The following is a 13,955-nucleotide window of genomic DNA, read 5'->3' on the forward strand; positions in this document are numbered from 1 at the left end:
CGGTTTTCACGTCGTCATTACATACCAAATGCAAGTCGAAGCAATGTGGTAAATAGAAACGCACGGTGTGGTGTAGTAGAATTTGTGTTGCAACAGCATGGAGGTGTGGGAGCCGTCGGCCCGCGCGCTCACAAGCGCCGCCAAGGACGTCGCCGTGCTGCTCCGAGGAAAGAACTACCTCCGCGACCAGAAGGCCTTCATGGCCCACCTGCACGCAGACGCCTTGCGCCACACGGCCTGGACGTCCTGCGTCGTCGTGGTCTTTGATGGCATCTTTCGGCGCAGCCCGGACGAAGAGAAGGCGACAGACAACGCGCTCATCACGTACGCGATCATTCCGTGGTGTGAGTCGTTCGGTCGCGCTGTCAGCTACGTGACCGCCACGCGAATGCTCGAAGCCTACTGCGTCGAGGCACTTCCGCTGCGGCTCGCAGGTGCCCTTGTGTCGCCGCTGCCCACATCTTGACGCACCATTCTGTAGGCAAGCTCATGAAAAACTTGTACACGTCATCGCTGCGCAAGATGATTCGATACCAGAACAAGACGCTCGTTGCCAAGCTCATGCTCAAGACGACGGCGCGCGCGTCGCTCCTGACGCACCTCGCGATCTTTCTCGTCGAGCAGGTCTACCTACTTGCACGCAACCCAACGCTCGCCGAAGTTACGAAAGCCAGCGTCAAGAACGCCCATCGGTGCGTGTTGGCGGTTGCCGGCGCTTCGCTGGGCGCGGCTGTCGGGTCGCTCATTGAGCCCGGGCGGGGCACACTCATCGGGGCCATGATCTGCGAAGACCTCTTCACGAGCGACCACTTGAGCAACCACATCTTCTTCCACGGCGAACGGCACTTGGACTTTGCAGCGAAAAAACTCTAGATGTTGTAATTCACGTTCATCCGTCGAGACCCTATCGCTCGCGTGAGTTGATGGCCGACGAATCTTGTGCTGGATGCGGTTCGGGCCAAGAAGTAGCCGCAACATAGTATTGTACCTGGCAGCTGCCAGAACGCAGGCTACAAAGCAGCGCCGCCCGTCGTGCGTTGATAACGCAGCCGAACTAGGTGGCATTTGAAGACACGTCAGCAAGCGATCAGCAACGTGAGCACCCAAGAAGCTCGTGTATAACTCTGTTGGTATAGGCGCTTTACCGCGCGCTGCTTGTCCTTGGCGCGCATCCATCCTCGACCGTTGGCCCTCGCATAAAAGCGTGATGACATCATTTTGATCTGGCCGCCATGTCAACCGTCATCCGCACTTAACCAAGTCTGTCCTCTGTTTTATTTTATAGCTTACAAAGTTTCCAATGTTTTGCAGTTGCCGAATAAAATACTGCGGTGTGGCGATCTTGGTCTTGAAGTGGTTCTTGAAGGGCGTTGGCATTTGGGGATTTTCCATCGACGCCGCAAGACACGAGCATGGTTGACGGCGCTGAGACACTGTACCGCATTGAGCACGACACGATGGGCGACGTGCGCGTCGAGGCGCACCGGTACTGGGGCGCGCAGACGCAGCGGTCGCTCGAGAACTTTACGATCGGCGGCCAGCGCATGCCGCTCGAAATCATCCGCGCGTTTGCGATTCTCAAGAAAGCCGCGGCCCAAGCCAACTTTGAGCTCGGCGTGCTTCCGGAAGCCAAGCTCGAGCTCATTAGCAGCGTCTGCGATGAGATTTCCGCCGGACTCCTCGACGATGAATTCCCGCTCGTCGTGTGGCAAACCGGCTCGGGCACGCAGAGCAACATGAACGTGAACGAAGTCGTCGCCAACCGCGCGCACGTTCTCAACGGCGGCGACCTCCTCGACGACACGCCGCGCGTCATCCACCCGAACGATGATGTCAACAAGTCGCAGTCGTCCAACGACACGTTCCCGACGGCCATGAGCATCGCCGCCTATTCGCTCCTCGTGGACCACACGCTTCCGATGGTCCGTGCGCTCCGCGACGCGCTGCATCAAAAGTCGGTTGAGTTTGCTGACGTTATCAAGATTGGCCGCACGCATTGGATGGACGCGACACCGCTCACAATGGGCATGGAGTTCTCGGGGTACGTGGCGCAGCTCGACCACGCAGTGGCGTCGATCGAAAGCTCGTTGAGCCACCTCTCGGAGCTCGCGCTCGGCGGCACGGCTGTCGGGACGGGCCTCAACACGCCCGCGGGCTACTCGGAGCTCGTTGCCGCCAAGATCTCGGAGCTCTCGGGCCACCCGTTCGTAACGGCGCCCAACAAGTTTGAAGCGCTCGCGGCCCACGACGCGCTCGTCGGCGGCTCGGGCGCGCTCAAGAAGCTCGCGGTCTCGCTCATGAAGATCGCCAACGACGTCCGGCTCCTCGCGTCGGGGCCGCGCTGCGGCATTGGCGAAATCCAGATCCCGGAGAACGAGCCTGGCTCTAGCATCATGCCGGGCAAGGTCAACCCGACGCAGTGCGAGGCCTTGACGATGGTGTGCGCGCAGGTCATTGGTCTCGACGCGGCGATCGCGATCGGCGGTATGAGCGGTCAGTTTGAGCTCAACGTCTTCAAGCCCATGATGATCTACAATTTCCTCACGAGTGCCAAGCTCCTCGGCGACGCGTGCGACTCGTTCCGAAAGCACTGCGTTGTGGGCATCGTCGCCAACCTCCCGGTCGTGCAGTCGCATCTGGAGAACTCGCTCATGCTCGTGACGGCACTCAACACGCACATTGGGTACGAAAACGCCGCCAAGATCGCCAAGAAGGCGCACAAGGAAGGCACGACGCTGCGGGTTGCGGCGATGGACCTCGGCCTCGTCACGTCCGAGCAGTACGACGAGTGGGTCGTGCCCCAAAACATGATTGGCAGCCTGCAGCACTAATCCTCGACCGAGAAATAACAACATATTAGCAAAAAACAACGCTATTGCTCGCGCAGTCAAGGGGCGTATCAAAGGAAAGTCAGTGCTAGCACGATACGAGCGCTAACCTTGCTAGTGGGGACAGCAGACTGAGTAGTGGTGTGCATCATCAGGGCCGTCGTCGCCCGGTCCAAGGTCGTCGCCGCCGCCATCACGACATCAAGCAGCGCCGTCTGTAGAACCGTGATGATGTCGGTTCGAGACTTGATGCATCATGTTGCACAAGGTTCGCCGTTCCCGATGCTCGCTCCCTCATGGCGTCGTGGAATTGATACTAGAATCTAGCTATTGGATTGGTGCACGCGAGTGGTAAAACCACTTCTGATTGGCCGCATCATATACCTTGACAATAGATACTGTTTTACATAAAATATTACGGGTAGCATCTCATAACGTCACTGCATGGCAGAGGGAGGACCCTGCACCCACTCGACTAGGGCTCGTCGTTGACAGGAAGCTTCGTTGCATACTATGCGTCATACCGGGTGCGACGGACTCTGCTTTTGCAGCAAACGTGTGCGAGCGATCCGGAAATCGAAGGATCGAAGGTGGATGCATTGGAAGCTCCGTCCTTTCTGTAGCGCCGTATCTTTTCGTCGTAGGGTCGCGAGAGCACCCCCTTTGTTTACAGATCCAGCGTGAGGATGCGGGTCGTCGGGGATTTTGAGGTCGTCGTCGCCACGACTCCGGGTGCAGACGATGCAACACCGAACGTCAGCCTACGCCTGCGGTGCGTGGCGCTGCACCAGGATGTGCAATGTGAGTGATCTTTCGTAGGTACGTTGGCGCCACCAGCCTCACTTGCGAGTCGGCGCGGTATGTTAAAGTGTGGGTCTACGGCGTCGAAATGGAAGGCGTCGCGCTCTACTCGGAAGCGACGCGCGAGGTGACGCAGTGGGTGCCCCAGCGCCAGCGCAGCACGCCTGCAAATGACCTCGATCGCACGAGGTGCGGCTCCACGCTTTTCGCTGCAACCAATAATCATGGGGATGGGTTCGTTAGCATTGTCTTGCAAGTACGTCGCGCCAAAGTTGAACGGGTGGCCATGGCTGTACCGCTGCAAAAACCTGGCGAGGCCAGTCGAAGCACCATCTGCCCCAACAACAGGTGCACCCCGTCGCTCCTTTCGCCCATCGTCGTCAAGGCATCGTCGGCCATGACGTATCGCCTCTCGCGGGGCGCCAACAGCCCTTCGCAGCGACCGCTCAAGCGCACCAAGGTCAAGCACACTCCTGCATACACGACCATCTCGAGCACGAGTGTCAAGTAGTCGGCGATAGCATGGTCGTCAAGAAGAGTCGTATTACACAGGGTTTATATAAAGATAAGCGGACACCGCGATACGCCATTGCTTACCACATCGTGGCCGCGAGCGTCGCAGTGGCGGCGACGACCGAGAGCGTGGTCGCCGACACACCCGAGGGCGCAGGCGTCGTCGTCGTGGGCTTCTTGGTCGTGGGCGACACGGTCGTGATCGTCGCGTCCGTCGTCACAACAGGCACCGTCGTCACATTGGTCGGTGCGGTGGTCGAGTTGGTGGGCGCAGTCGTCGAGTTGGTGGTCTTGCCGCCGTTCGAGCACGCGGCCTTGGCTTTGGAAAAGGCCGCATGGAGGTCAGTCGACGAGCCGTTCACAGAGCACATCGGGAGCGCCGCGAGCTTGTTTTCCAAGAAGGTGAAGCACGTCTGGTTCGGGCAATCGGTCGTGTTGCCGCTAAAAAACTGCGTCGGAAGCGTGATCGCGGCGTTGCCGTTCGTGCACGACGCGTCCACGGGCGTCTGGAGAAAGGTCGTCCACGACTTGGTCTGCTCCGCGTTGCAGACCTCGACGGTCGCCGCCGAGACGGACGAGAGGGCAAGGGCGAGGAGAAGGGTCGAGCGCAGCATGGCAAATCAAGAAATGCCCGTTGTCTGCGACGCCAAAATTTAGTGCCAGATGCATATCACCATTCAAGGGGTCGTTCGAGCACCCCCTCTACGGAATGTTGAGTGATTCTAGAAACACCGCCGAACTTCAATTTGCGAGGCGGCGACGAATTATTCAATGATTCGACGTGGCCGACCAAGATGGCAAGCCGACATGATGCGGGTGGACAGCCCACGTACGACACGCGACCGACCTACTGACGTCCGTGACCGTGGTGTCGTTCATTGAATCATGGGTTGGACACTGGATTGAAGCCAATATTTAAAATGCGAGCCGTTCTGCTCATTTTTACCCCGAATGACGTGCCGGGTTCCATAAAGGTGGTGTTTCCCAATGGCGCCAGTCCTATGAACGCCACCTCGGCGACGCCGGATGCGATCGGCAATGTGATAGCTGAAGGGCGTGGCGGGCGAACCAATCGGCGGTGGTCGCGTCCTTGACGCGAGAGGCCACGGCCATTACACGGCCGCTCCGTCTCCGGCCATTGCCCCCTCTCGAGTAGCCGCTGCATCCTTGAAGACATGCCACGATCAATTGCGAAAGCTTGCGAAGAACCCAACTCCAAGGAACCTAAAACGAGGTGAAGAGATGATGCATCGACCTTGGGAACGCAGCTGCAAGCATGTCTGTTGACAGGCCTTTTGTTCTGTTCAGCGTCTTGTGCTCCCACATCATCCGTGTGTTGGAGAGATGTACACCTTGACGCGACAGCCGCATGCGCCGTCGCCACGTGCTCGGAGCGAATGCGACGCAGGTGCAATCGAAGGAAGGACAGCCAATCGCGAAATGCGTAATCTCCTCGAATGGAATCGGTGCACGTCCCGGCGAGATCCGCTCTGGTGGCGACGACATGTAATAGCTGCGGCGCCGTGGGAGGCTGGCTGGCCCCAAACTTGCAGTACCGAGGGTGCAAGGGCGTGACAAGTCTTCCATTGCATTTTGCGCATGGAAGCTTGTACCCGAGCACATGGCAACGACGCCGTGTCGACAGCGCCGAGGTGCCCGCCAAGCAGCCCACGAACGGTCAAGATCCCAGTCCATCACTCCAGGTAGTAGAGTGTAGGTCGTGCCAAACCTTCGCGACGTTTTGTTGGGTGTTGCAAACGAAGGGCTCTATGGTAGAAAAGCGAAATAATATGCAATTGCGTCTGTATATAAAGAAATTAGACCGCGTGCGAGTGGCATATTTGATACTGATACTTGTCGCTGGCCTATATTTATATGCTGGGATCGAGACCGACATACATATTGCAAGATGGACGATGGACAGCACGACGAGGCCGCGCGGGTCGCGGAGCTCGACCGTGTCCTCCTGCGCCTGGGCCTTACCGACGACGACAAGCTCTGCGACGTCCTGCGCCTGCTCTTGCCCCAGCTCTTCCAGCGCCTCATCGAGACAGGCGCGGCCTCGGTCACTGCCAAGGTACCGGCGCCATGGACACCTAGTACCTTCATGCTTCCTGCGTCTGTAGATCCTCGACATCTTTGCGCATCTCATCAAGCGCCTCAAGACGTTTCCATCCATGCGCGTCATGCTGCCGCTCGCGCCGCTGCTGGCCTTCCTCGACCCGACCGAGCACCTCGTGCAGACGAACGCTGCGTACGCGCGCAACTTTACGGTGCTCTTCCTCGAGCTCGGGTTCCCCGCGCAGCCCGACGACGAGAAGATGACGATCCTCTCGACGCTCTTGAGCGGACTCGCGACCAAGAGCGCGTCGGTGCAAGATACCTTCTTTCGCCTCCTCCTGCACTCGTTCCGCTTTCAGGCATCGACGCCGATCCGCGTCCCCGCGTCGACCGATGACGTGCAAGTCCTCCTCGACTACCTCCTCGACGTGCTCTTGTGTCCCGCCGTCTCGACTGCGCGCAGCGAGCGCCTCCAGCGGACCAAGTTTCTCTCGCTGGAGAAGGCGTCGCGCACCGACATTCAGCTCAAGGTCGTCCAGTTTCTCAAAGGCGTTGTTGCTGGCACCGACGGCGTCGACATCGCGCTGTGGTATTTGCACTTTGCGGTTGGTGCGACCGCCGAGTTCCACACCATCAGCACGTACTGCCGAGAGGAGCTCGACCGCCTTCACAAGTACCAGCTCGAGATGCTCGACAACGCAGCGGCCATGTCGCTCTTTGCCCGGAGCCTTCTCGGTCAGTCGGCGCCGTCTGAGCTTGGAGGTCTCTTATTAAACGACCGGTCGCCGCTCCCCGAGGCTGTTGCTCTTCATATTGTACCGCTGCTGTGTCTCTCCAAGGCCGCAGCCAACGTCTTTCCCATGAACCTGCAACTCATATGCACCCTCCTCTTTGGAAACGTGACGGCCAAGCCGCTCACACAGCCGATCCGTAAGGCTGGCATCGACTTTTGTGTCTGGACGTTGAGTCACTCGGACGAGGCGATGGTCGTCGCGGCGCTCGGGCCCGTGCTATACACGCCGCTCATGAAGCTTCAGCAAGACCAAGAGTGCAGCACTTCGGTGCGCCACGGCGTCTACTCCAGTCTATCGATTCTTGCGACACGTTGTCCAGCAGTACGCCTTTCACGTGTTGTTCTAGGTGTAGTCACAAATGACGTAGGTGATTGCGGCGTCGGCTGAGCCGTTCCAGCACCTCTTGTACCGCGCAATGCGCGAAGAAGACGAGTCGCGCTCCGGCAGCGTGTGTCTCGAGGCCCTGAGAACGCTCTGTACTGCCTATATGAGTGGCTCGGCCCCTTCTGCCGTGCTAGCGACCATCAAGCGCGAGATCCACGAGCTCGGCGATGCGTCGTCGGTTATGCAGCCCAAGTTTGACCGCATTCGCGGCATCCTCGCGTTTTGGGCGTCCCAATTGCTCTTCTCCAACGCGACGGAGTCGCCTGGTGGGGACGTGTACCTTCGTCGGGTGCTACTGCGGTTCGCAGGCGATGCCAGCGACCAAGTGCGGGAGATTTGCGCCGCTGCCATCATGCAGACCCCACTGCCGCCATTCGCCAACGTCGTTTCCGTTTGTTCGCCAGCGTCCATGCTGACACCAACGGCGTCTGAAGCAGTCTTGCGCGGCACACTGCAGTTCTACTTGGCGTGCTTGGCGGCGAGCGATGTTGCTGGCCTCATGCCCCCAGACGTCAATGCACTTGTCGAGGCATGCATAGGCCTCATCGGGGCCGGTGGCAGTCAGGCGTTCGTTGCGTCCGAGGCGCTGGTGCAACTGGCGGGCCTTCCCGCGGCACGACCGTTTCTCCACGAGCAGCTACGCACGCTGGTCGCCATCTTGCTCTCTGTCGAAAACGCGGAGGTCCGTGAGCACGTGGCGATTACAATCGGGTTCCTCGAGCTTCCCGAGATCGATTCTCACGGTCTCGCCATGGAGCTGCAAGCGCACGTTGCGAGCGACCATTGGCCCGAGCGTCACGGCGCCCTCTCAGCCTTGAGCATGCTCGCTCGGTCGCTGCGCAATTTGGACGACGGCATTGCATCGCGCGTGCTCGTGCTGCTTCAACGCACGCTAGAGCCTCTCTTGCTCGGCCACGCCAGTGTCTTATCGGCTCACGACGCCAAGCTGCAGTATGCCCATGTGTTTGCCTACACACAAGTCCTGGGCGCGCTCGCTGCCGCTCAATCGGTGGCCAACCTTCCACTCATGCTGGCCGTGCTTCTGGATGTGCTCAAGCTACCGTCCAAAGATCCCGACATGGCCGAAACCATCGATCGTCTCCACTTGCGCGCGCTCCAGTCGCTCGCCTGTCTCTTCTACCACAACGACGACACCGCGACCCTTGTCGACGAGACGGCTTCGGCGCTCATCACGGCGTACAGTGACCGAAAAGACGTGTCGTTTCAGTATGGCATCGGGCAGCTCTTCGTCGCCATGGGCCACAGCCGTGACGCGCCGTTGACGTCGCTCGTGTCCCAGGTAACAACGCTGCTATCTTCGCCGAGTCCGCACTTGAAGGCCAGCGGCGCCCTGTACCTCTTTTGCATTCTCTTGGCAGCGACATCGGATGGACCGTGGCGCGAGTTCATTCGGCGTCCAGGCACGGCTACCTCCATCCATGACAGCGCGATTGACTTGCTCAACGAAGCCAACGCATTCACACAAGAGTGCGCCGTGAAATCGCTCACATTATTGTATACGCTGGCGTCAGCTCCCGACGAGCTCAGTGACACGCTCTTCAAGCGCCTCAAGTGCTACCGCGCCTTCCTAAACGCGCCGGCGGCGACAGCACCGACGGCAACCGCCGACGACGCGACCTCGGCGGCCAATGCGATCGAAAATGCGTGTTACCGCGAAGTCAGTACGGTCGCAGCCGAAGTCGGCGACCCCAGTGTCATGTACACGCTGCTCTATCTCTGCACGAGCGACCCGACGTGGGGCGCCCTCCGAGCGCCCGTGACGGTCGGCGTCTCGCGCTTCATTGCAGCGCCGCTGCAGCTCGACGTGTTGCATACGGCGTTTTCCAAGAGTCAGATCGAGCGCGCCCAAGTGACGTGGCATGCGTCGGCGGTCGCGTCGCGCCTTGTGCCGCGCCTCTTTCTTCTGAAAGCCCACCCGAACCCCAAGATCAGCGGCTGCATGCTCCAGCTCTGGACGCTGCTCAAGTCGACCAAGCCGGACCTGGTTCACGAGTATTACGAGGTCTTGATGGCACATGTTCTCGGCCGCACGACCAGCAAGAACTTCAAGTACCGTGAGGCGTCATGCGCCGCTCTCGTCGAGCTGCTTCAAGGACGGACGGCGGATCAAGTGGCTGCGTATTTGCGAGACCTCTGGAAGGCGACCGCACGCGCCGTCGACGATGTCAACGAGTCGGTCGTCGTTGCTAGTACGCTCAATCGCGTCTGGGTTATCTTCTTATGCTCTGTCGTAGGTATCAAGCTCGTCAAGTGCGTGGGCGAGCTGAGTGTGCGCGTGGCGACGGCCGACGTCTCGTGCGTGGACGCGGTGCTGCCGTTCCTTGTTGACGAAGGCATTGTCTCGAGCAACAAGCTATGCCAGGGCCTCTGCATGGGGTACCTTCTTCGGCTTGTGCAGCAACTGCCGCCGCACCATCTGCAGGCGCATCTCAGAACGCTCCCGATCACACTCCTCGCGTGCATGAGCTCGCTTGAAATGCCCGAGCTCCAGTACGCGCAATTCCACGTGCAAGACAAGCGCCAACTCGAGAAGCTCCGCGTGTCGTTGAGTCAGGCCGGTCCCGTGGGCGAGCTCCTCTCTGCGTGCTTGGCACAGCTCTCGCAATTGGCTCGTGAACACAGCAACATCGTGTCGGACATCGTGGGCACACTCTGCACCGGTGTTTGCACGACGCTTCGGTCGGGCGTCGGTCTCAACACGCGCGTCGGCGCCGCCAACTTTGTCGTGTCGCTCGTCGCGGACGTGCCGCACGAGATGCGGTCCAGCGGTGGCGCCGAGAAGCTCCTCAAGTCCATTTTCACCCCGTACATGGCCCATATGGTCCTCACTGAGGCGCGTGATGGCAGCAATGAGAACGACGGACCCGATACAGCGGCCCAAGAAGACGGCTTGCGCGATGGTCTTGTCGTCCGCGCGTATGGCCGGGCGGCTGCGTATGTCGCCAAGCTCGTGCCAACGCATCTTGTCGACGCGTACGTTGCCCAAGCGCTCCTTGCTGTGCCGACGTCCATTGTATTTGCGACCGACGCTGGCAGCACGACAACGACGGACCTCGGTCGCTACGGCTGGGTCACGGCGACCGCGGCTGCTGAGCTTCTGCGTCAACTGCCGCCGACGCGCGAGAGCAGTGCCAGCGCCACTTCTGACGACGACTGGTGCCAGCGTCTGTTTCCCGTCGCATTTGCAGGACAATTTGCCAACTCGACGGGTCTCGGTGCAGCGTGGACGACCGTGCTCGAGTGCATTCCGCCGACACTGTCGTACTCGTCGCGGTACATCACGGCCGCGCTATCGTATGCGACAACGCTCGTGGGGCACTTGTCGTGGGAGGCGCGCAAGCAAGGCGCACTGGCGCTCAAGACACTCACCGAGCCCTCGTATGCGCCGTACATAGCGTCGTGGTCGGCCACGCTCTCTGCGCTGGAAGCAGCGATCCCGGGAAAACTTTGGCGCGGCAAGGGCGTCGTCCTCGAGGCACTCGTCCACGTCGCGAAACGCGAAAACGGTACCGACCGACATGGCCTCTTGGAGCTGCTCTTGCACGAGTGCGACCGCGCCCGCCGCAGCCACGATGTCTCGTATCTCGAGAGTGCGATCGTTAGCGTCGCTGCCGTTGCTGCCGTCGCCCCCGACGCGCCGCCTCTTGCGGCCTTTGAGCAACTCCAGCGCTTCTTCTTTCTCGAGGAGGACGAGCAAGAAGCTGCACCGAGAAGCGTGCCACCGCTCGTGATCAAGCGCATGTTTGAAGCCCTCGGTGCATGGTGGCCGTCGTCACCGCCGACATTGGCCGACGCACCAATCGCAGCGCAAACACGAGTGCTGTCGTGGCTCACGCGTGAGGTCCTGTCGACGCCTCGCTTCCACGTCTGGAGCATCCGCGAATCGGTGTTCCTCTGCCTCGGCTGCGTGCTCCAGGGCGTGGACGGGCGGGTCCTCGAGAACCGACAAGTTGTCGCCGACCTTGTCGCCGTGTGTGTCGGCGACGACGGTATGCGCGACCCAAAGTACATGGCCGTGCGCAAGGCTGCGACGACCTCGCTGCTGGCGCTGGTCCATCGCGACGGGCCATTGCCTGTGGCGTTTGTCGTCTACAAGGAAGACGTGCTCGCGACCGCCGCAACTCTCGCCGAGGAGTCGGAGCCCACCGTGTGTGCGCTCGCGACGCGTCTCCTCGAGGCGCTTCGCGTGAAATCTTAGAGGACGTAATGTGCAATGTGATTCGGTCTCATTTAAGCTACAACGCCCGGCGGCTATCGCGATTGCGCAGCTCGAGAAGGTGGTCGCGGAGCTTCTGCAGTCGCGCGCGCGGGTCTTCTGTCGGCTCTCCCGAGTCACCCTGCGGAGGAATCGGGTCGGCGCTGGCAACCGCAAGGCAAGCGACAACGACGAGCAAGAGGAGGGTGTGGAGCGCGCGAACCATTCTGGTGCGTCAAATTCAAATCTGGCGCGCAGGCAGGAAACTGAAAGGATCCGTCTGGTTTTGGCGCGAAACCAAAAACCACCTGCGCTCTCGTATGGCGACAAAGCGCCCGAGCTCTCTCGCAATCAGACTCTGGGAAGGATTTGGCTCATGTATTTAGCCGTGGCTTGAACAATACGACATGCAAGACGTTGCGACGCTACTTAGAAAGTGCAGATACGGCTGAAGCGGTCGCGGTCCCTCGCTTGCTGCAGCTGCTGGAATCGGAGCTCGACAGCGGCAATGAGGCGGTCGACGTCACGGGGCTCGACCATCGTTGATGCTGTCGTTGCGGCAGCGAGCAGTACGAGCAGCAGCAGCCCTATCGTACGGGCACAGAGAGGCTGCATGGTCTGCGATGTTGACCACTCTTTCCACACAAAGACGTACGATAAATATAAACTTGTTTGTATCAATGTATCGAGACCCGTTGCCGACTAGGTGAGCAAGCGGGGCAGTACGAGGTCGACGCAGTACATGGCGCTGCAGCTCAAGACAAAGCCGACGTTGGCGATCCACAGGACAACAACGCTGGCGACGGGGTGGCGCTGAACGTCGGTCTTCGCCTTGCGCACGCGCGGGTGGGCCGCGACCGCCAGCACCGTTTGGACCGAGATGCGCTCGATCCGTTGCGACGCTGAGCATAGTAAATCCCAGACGATCGGCGCCGCTTCAAGGAAGAATGCATGGACTTGGCGTGCGTGCCATGCGATCGGGAGACCGAGCGTCGCCTGCTGCTGCGCGACAAGGGCCACGAGCTGCGATTGAAGCGCGGTCTTCTCGAGCAAGAGCGCATCGATCTGGCGGCGGAGCTCCGCGATGGCCGGCGAGTCCGACTGCACTGCATTGAGCGACACGTTGTTGCAGATTTTACGCACGCGCTGGGCGTACTCGAGCGAATTCAGCGTCTCGCTCAAATGGCGCTTGGCAGGACTCACGCAGGCAAGCATCAATGTCTGGCTGTTGCCACCTAATTTGCGTTCGTGTCAGTTCATGCTGTGCTTTGGAGGTGTACCGAGCGCATCTTGGAGCAGTCGCGTGAGCTTCGAGTCACGGTACGGCACGTGCGCCTTCTTCTCGCTGAGCGCGTTCATGACGTTGCCGAGCGCGAGGAGGCCTTTGTTGATGTTGACCCCTTCGCGAAACCGGAGACCTTCGGCGAGCGTCTTCTTTTGCCGCTCCGAGCCGGCCAAGTCCACAAAATGGAGCTTGGAGCGCAAGCTGCGACACTCGTTGCGCTGCTGCAAATGCAACGTGAAGATCGCGTGGGACCGCGAGCTCGTAGCATTCATTTTGGTCGCGGCCGTCGTGCGGTGTCGAAGGCCGTCGAGGAGGCGCCGGTGGCCGTCGTCAGCGCCCTGCACGATCACGGGCGACAGTGCATCCGTGACTTTGAGCAGCGTCTGCTTGGCATAGAGATCGCGCACGTCGTCGCCGTAGATTTCGCAAAACGTCACATGGGCAGCCCATGCGTCGTCGCCCTTTAGCTGCGCAAAGATGGCTTCGAGCGCCAATGGAATGATGCCCCGGGGATTCACGCCGTCGCTGCCCATCGAGTACGATTTGCCCGAGCCTGTCTGGCCGTACGCGAGCACAGTCGCGTTGTAGCCGGCGAGAAACGAGGCCAAGAGCGGCTCGACCGGCGCAAAGACGGCGGCGTCGGTCGCCGTGTCGTCGAAAACGTAATCGAATTGCAGTTGCTTCTTCTTACTCGGCACAAGTACGAGGGGGTGCGTCGGCGCCTTGAGAACGCTCTCGATACGGTCGAGGCTGCCCATCGGCCGAATGCGGACCGCCACCTGCACGTGCTGGCGGCTCGGGCCTGGCTTGGCGGCGGCGATTGGTTGGACGCGCGCGGTCCTCGCTATCTGCTTCGTCGTCGGTCCCATCTCTATCTCTCACTGCTGCTTGGTTGCTTACGTAGTCGGTATGTAGTATCTACCGTCAAACGATTTGGAGAGTGCAATGTATGTCAACTTGATGGCGCGCGTTCGAAACGAGCCAATCCCCATCTTTAGCGCACCTGTCCCGTGGGTTTTAAGACTATAACCTACGGTTGGCCAGCCGGTAAACTCGCGAAACGCGTGAGTGAC

The 13,955-nt window shown here is 60.2% G+C and overlaps 7 protein-coding genes across 7 annotated transcripts; 4 read left to right on the top strand and 3 right to left on the bottom strand.

Annotated features, from left to right (window-relative positions):
- The first annotated feature begins 84 nt into the window (after positions 1-84).
- SDRG_03102 (hypothetical protein) lies at positions 85-947 on the top strand. Its single transcript, XM_008608723.1, has 2 exons — positions 85-434; positions 482-947. Exons 1-2 carry the CDS (start codon positions 98-100, stop codon positions 871-873), a joined length of 729 nt encoding a protein of 242 aa, XP_008606945.1. The 5' UTR covers positions 85-97; the 3' UTR covers positions 874-947.
- Positions 948-1,378: 431 nt separating this feature from the next.
- SDRG_03103 (fumarate hydratase class II) lies at positions 1,379-2,886 on the top strand. Its single transcript, XM_008608724.1, has one exon. The coding sequence runs from the start codon at positions 1,413-1,415 to the stop codon at positions 2,829-2,831; it is 1,419 nt and encodes a 472-aa protein (XP_008606946.1). The 5' UTR covers positions 1,379-1,412; the 3' UTR covers positions 2,832-2,886.
- Positions 2,887-3,334: 448 nt separating this feature from the next.
- SDRG_03104 (hypothetical protein) lies at positions 3,335-4,218 on the top strand. Its single transcript, XM_008608725.1, has 4 exons — positions 3,335-3,418; positions 3,473-3,600; positions 3,648-3,818; positions 3,873-4,218. Exons 2-4 carry the CDS (start codon positions 3,515-3,517, stop codon positions 4,138-4,140), a joined length of 525 nt encoding a protein of 174 aa, XP_008606947.1. The 5' UTR covers positions 3,335-3,418; positions 3,473-3,514; the 3' UTR covers positions 4,141-4,218.
- SDRG_03105 (hypothetical protein) lies at positions 4,153-4,893 on the bottom strand. The gene has a single exon (XM_008608726.1). It carries the CDS (start codon positions 4,754-4,756, stop codon positions 4,223-4,225), a length of 534 nt encoding a protein of 177 aa, XP_008606948.1. The 5' UTR covers positions 4,757-4,893; the 3' UTR covers positions 4,153-4,222.
- Positions 4,894-6,017: 1,124 nt separating this feature from the next.
- Positions 6,018-11,643, top strand: SDRG_03106 (hypothetical protein). The gene is made up of 4 exons (XM_008608727.1): positions 6,018-6,219; positions 6,269-7,318; positions 7,365-9,591; positions 9,637-11,643. Exons 1-4 carry the CDS (start codon positions 6,052-6,054, stop codon positions 11,598-11,600), a joined length of 5,409 nt encoding a protein of 1,802 aa, XP_008606949.1. The 5' UTR covers positions 6,018-6,051; the 3' UTR covers positions 11,601-11,643.
- SDRG_03107 (hypothetical protein) lies at positions 11,602-11,829 on the bottom strand. The gene has a single exon (XM_008608728.1). The coding sequence runs from the start codon at positions 11,821-11,823 to the stop codon at positions 11,638-11,640; it is 186 nt and encodes a 61-aa protein (XP_008606950.1). The 5' UTR covers positions 11,824-11,829; the 3' UTR covers positions 11,602-11,637.
- A 420-nt stretch (positions 11,830-12,249) lies between these two features.
- On the bottom strand, positions 12,250-13,812 carry SDRG_03108 (hypothetical protein). The gene is made up of 2 exons (XM_008608729.1): positions 12,878-13,812; positions 12,250-12,832 (listed from the first exon to the last, which is right to left on the bottom strand). The coding sequence occupies exons 1-2, from the start codon at positions 13,749-13,751 to the stop codon at positions 12,300-12,302; spliced, it is 1,407 nt and encodes a 468-aa protein (XP_008606951.1). The 5' UTR covers positions 13,752-13,812; the 3' UTR covers positions 12,250-12,299.
- Positions 13,813-13,955: the final 143 nt, after the last annotated feature.

This window comes from Saprolegnia diclina (genome assembly GCF_000281045.1).
Source record: "Saprolegnia diclina VS20 unplaced genomic scaffold supercont1.7, whole genome shotgun sequence".
NCBI lineage: Eukaryota > Oomycota > Saprolegniomycetes > Saprolegniales > Saprolegniaceae > Saprolegnia > Saprolegnia diclina.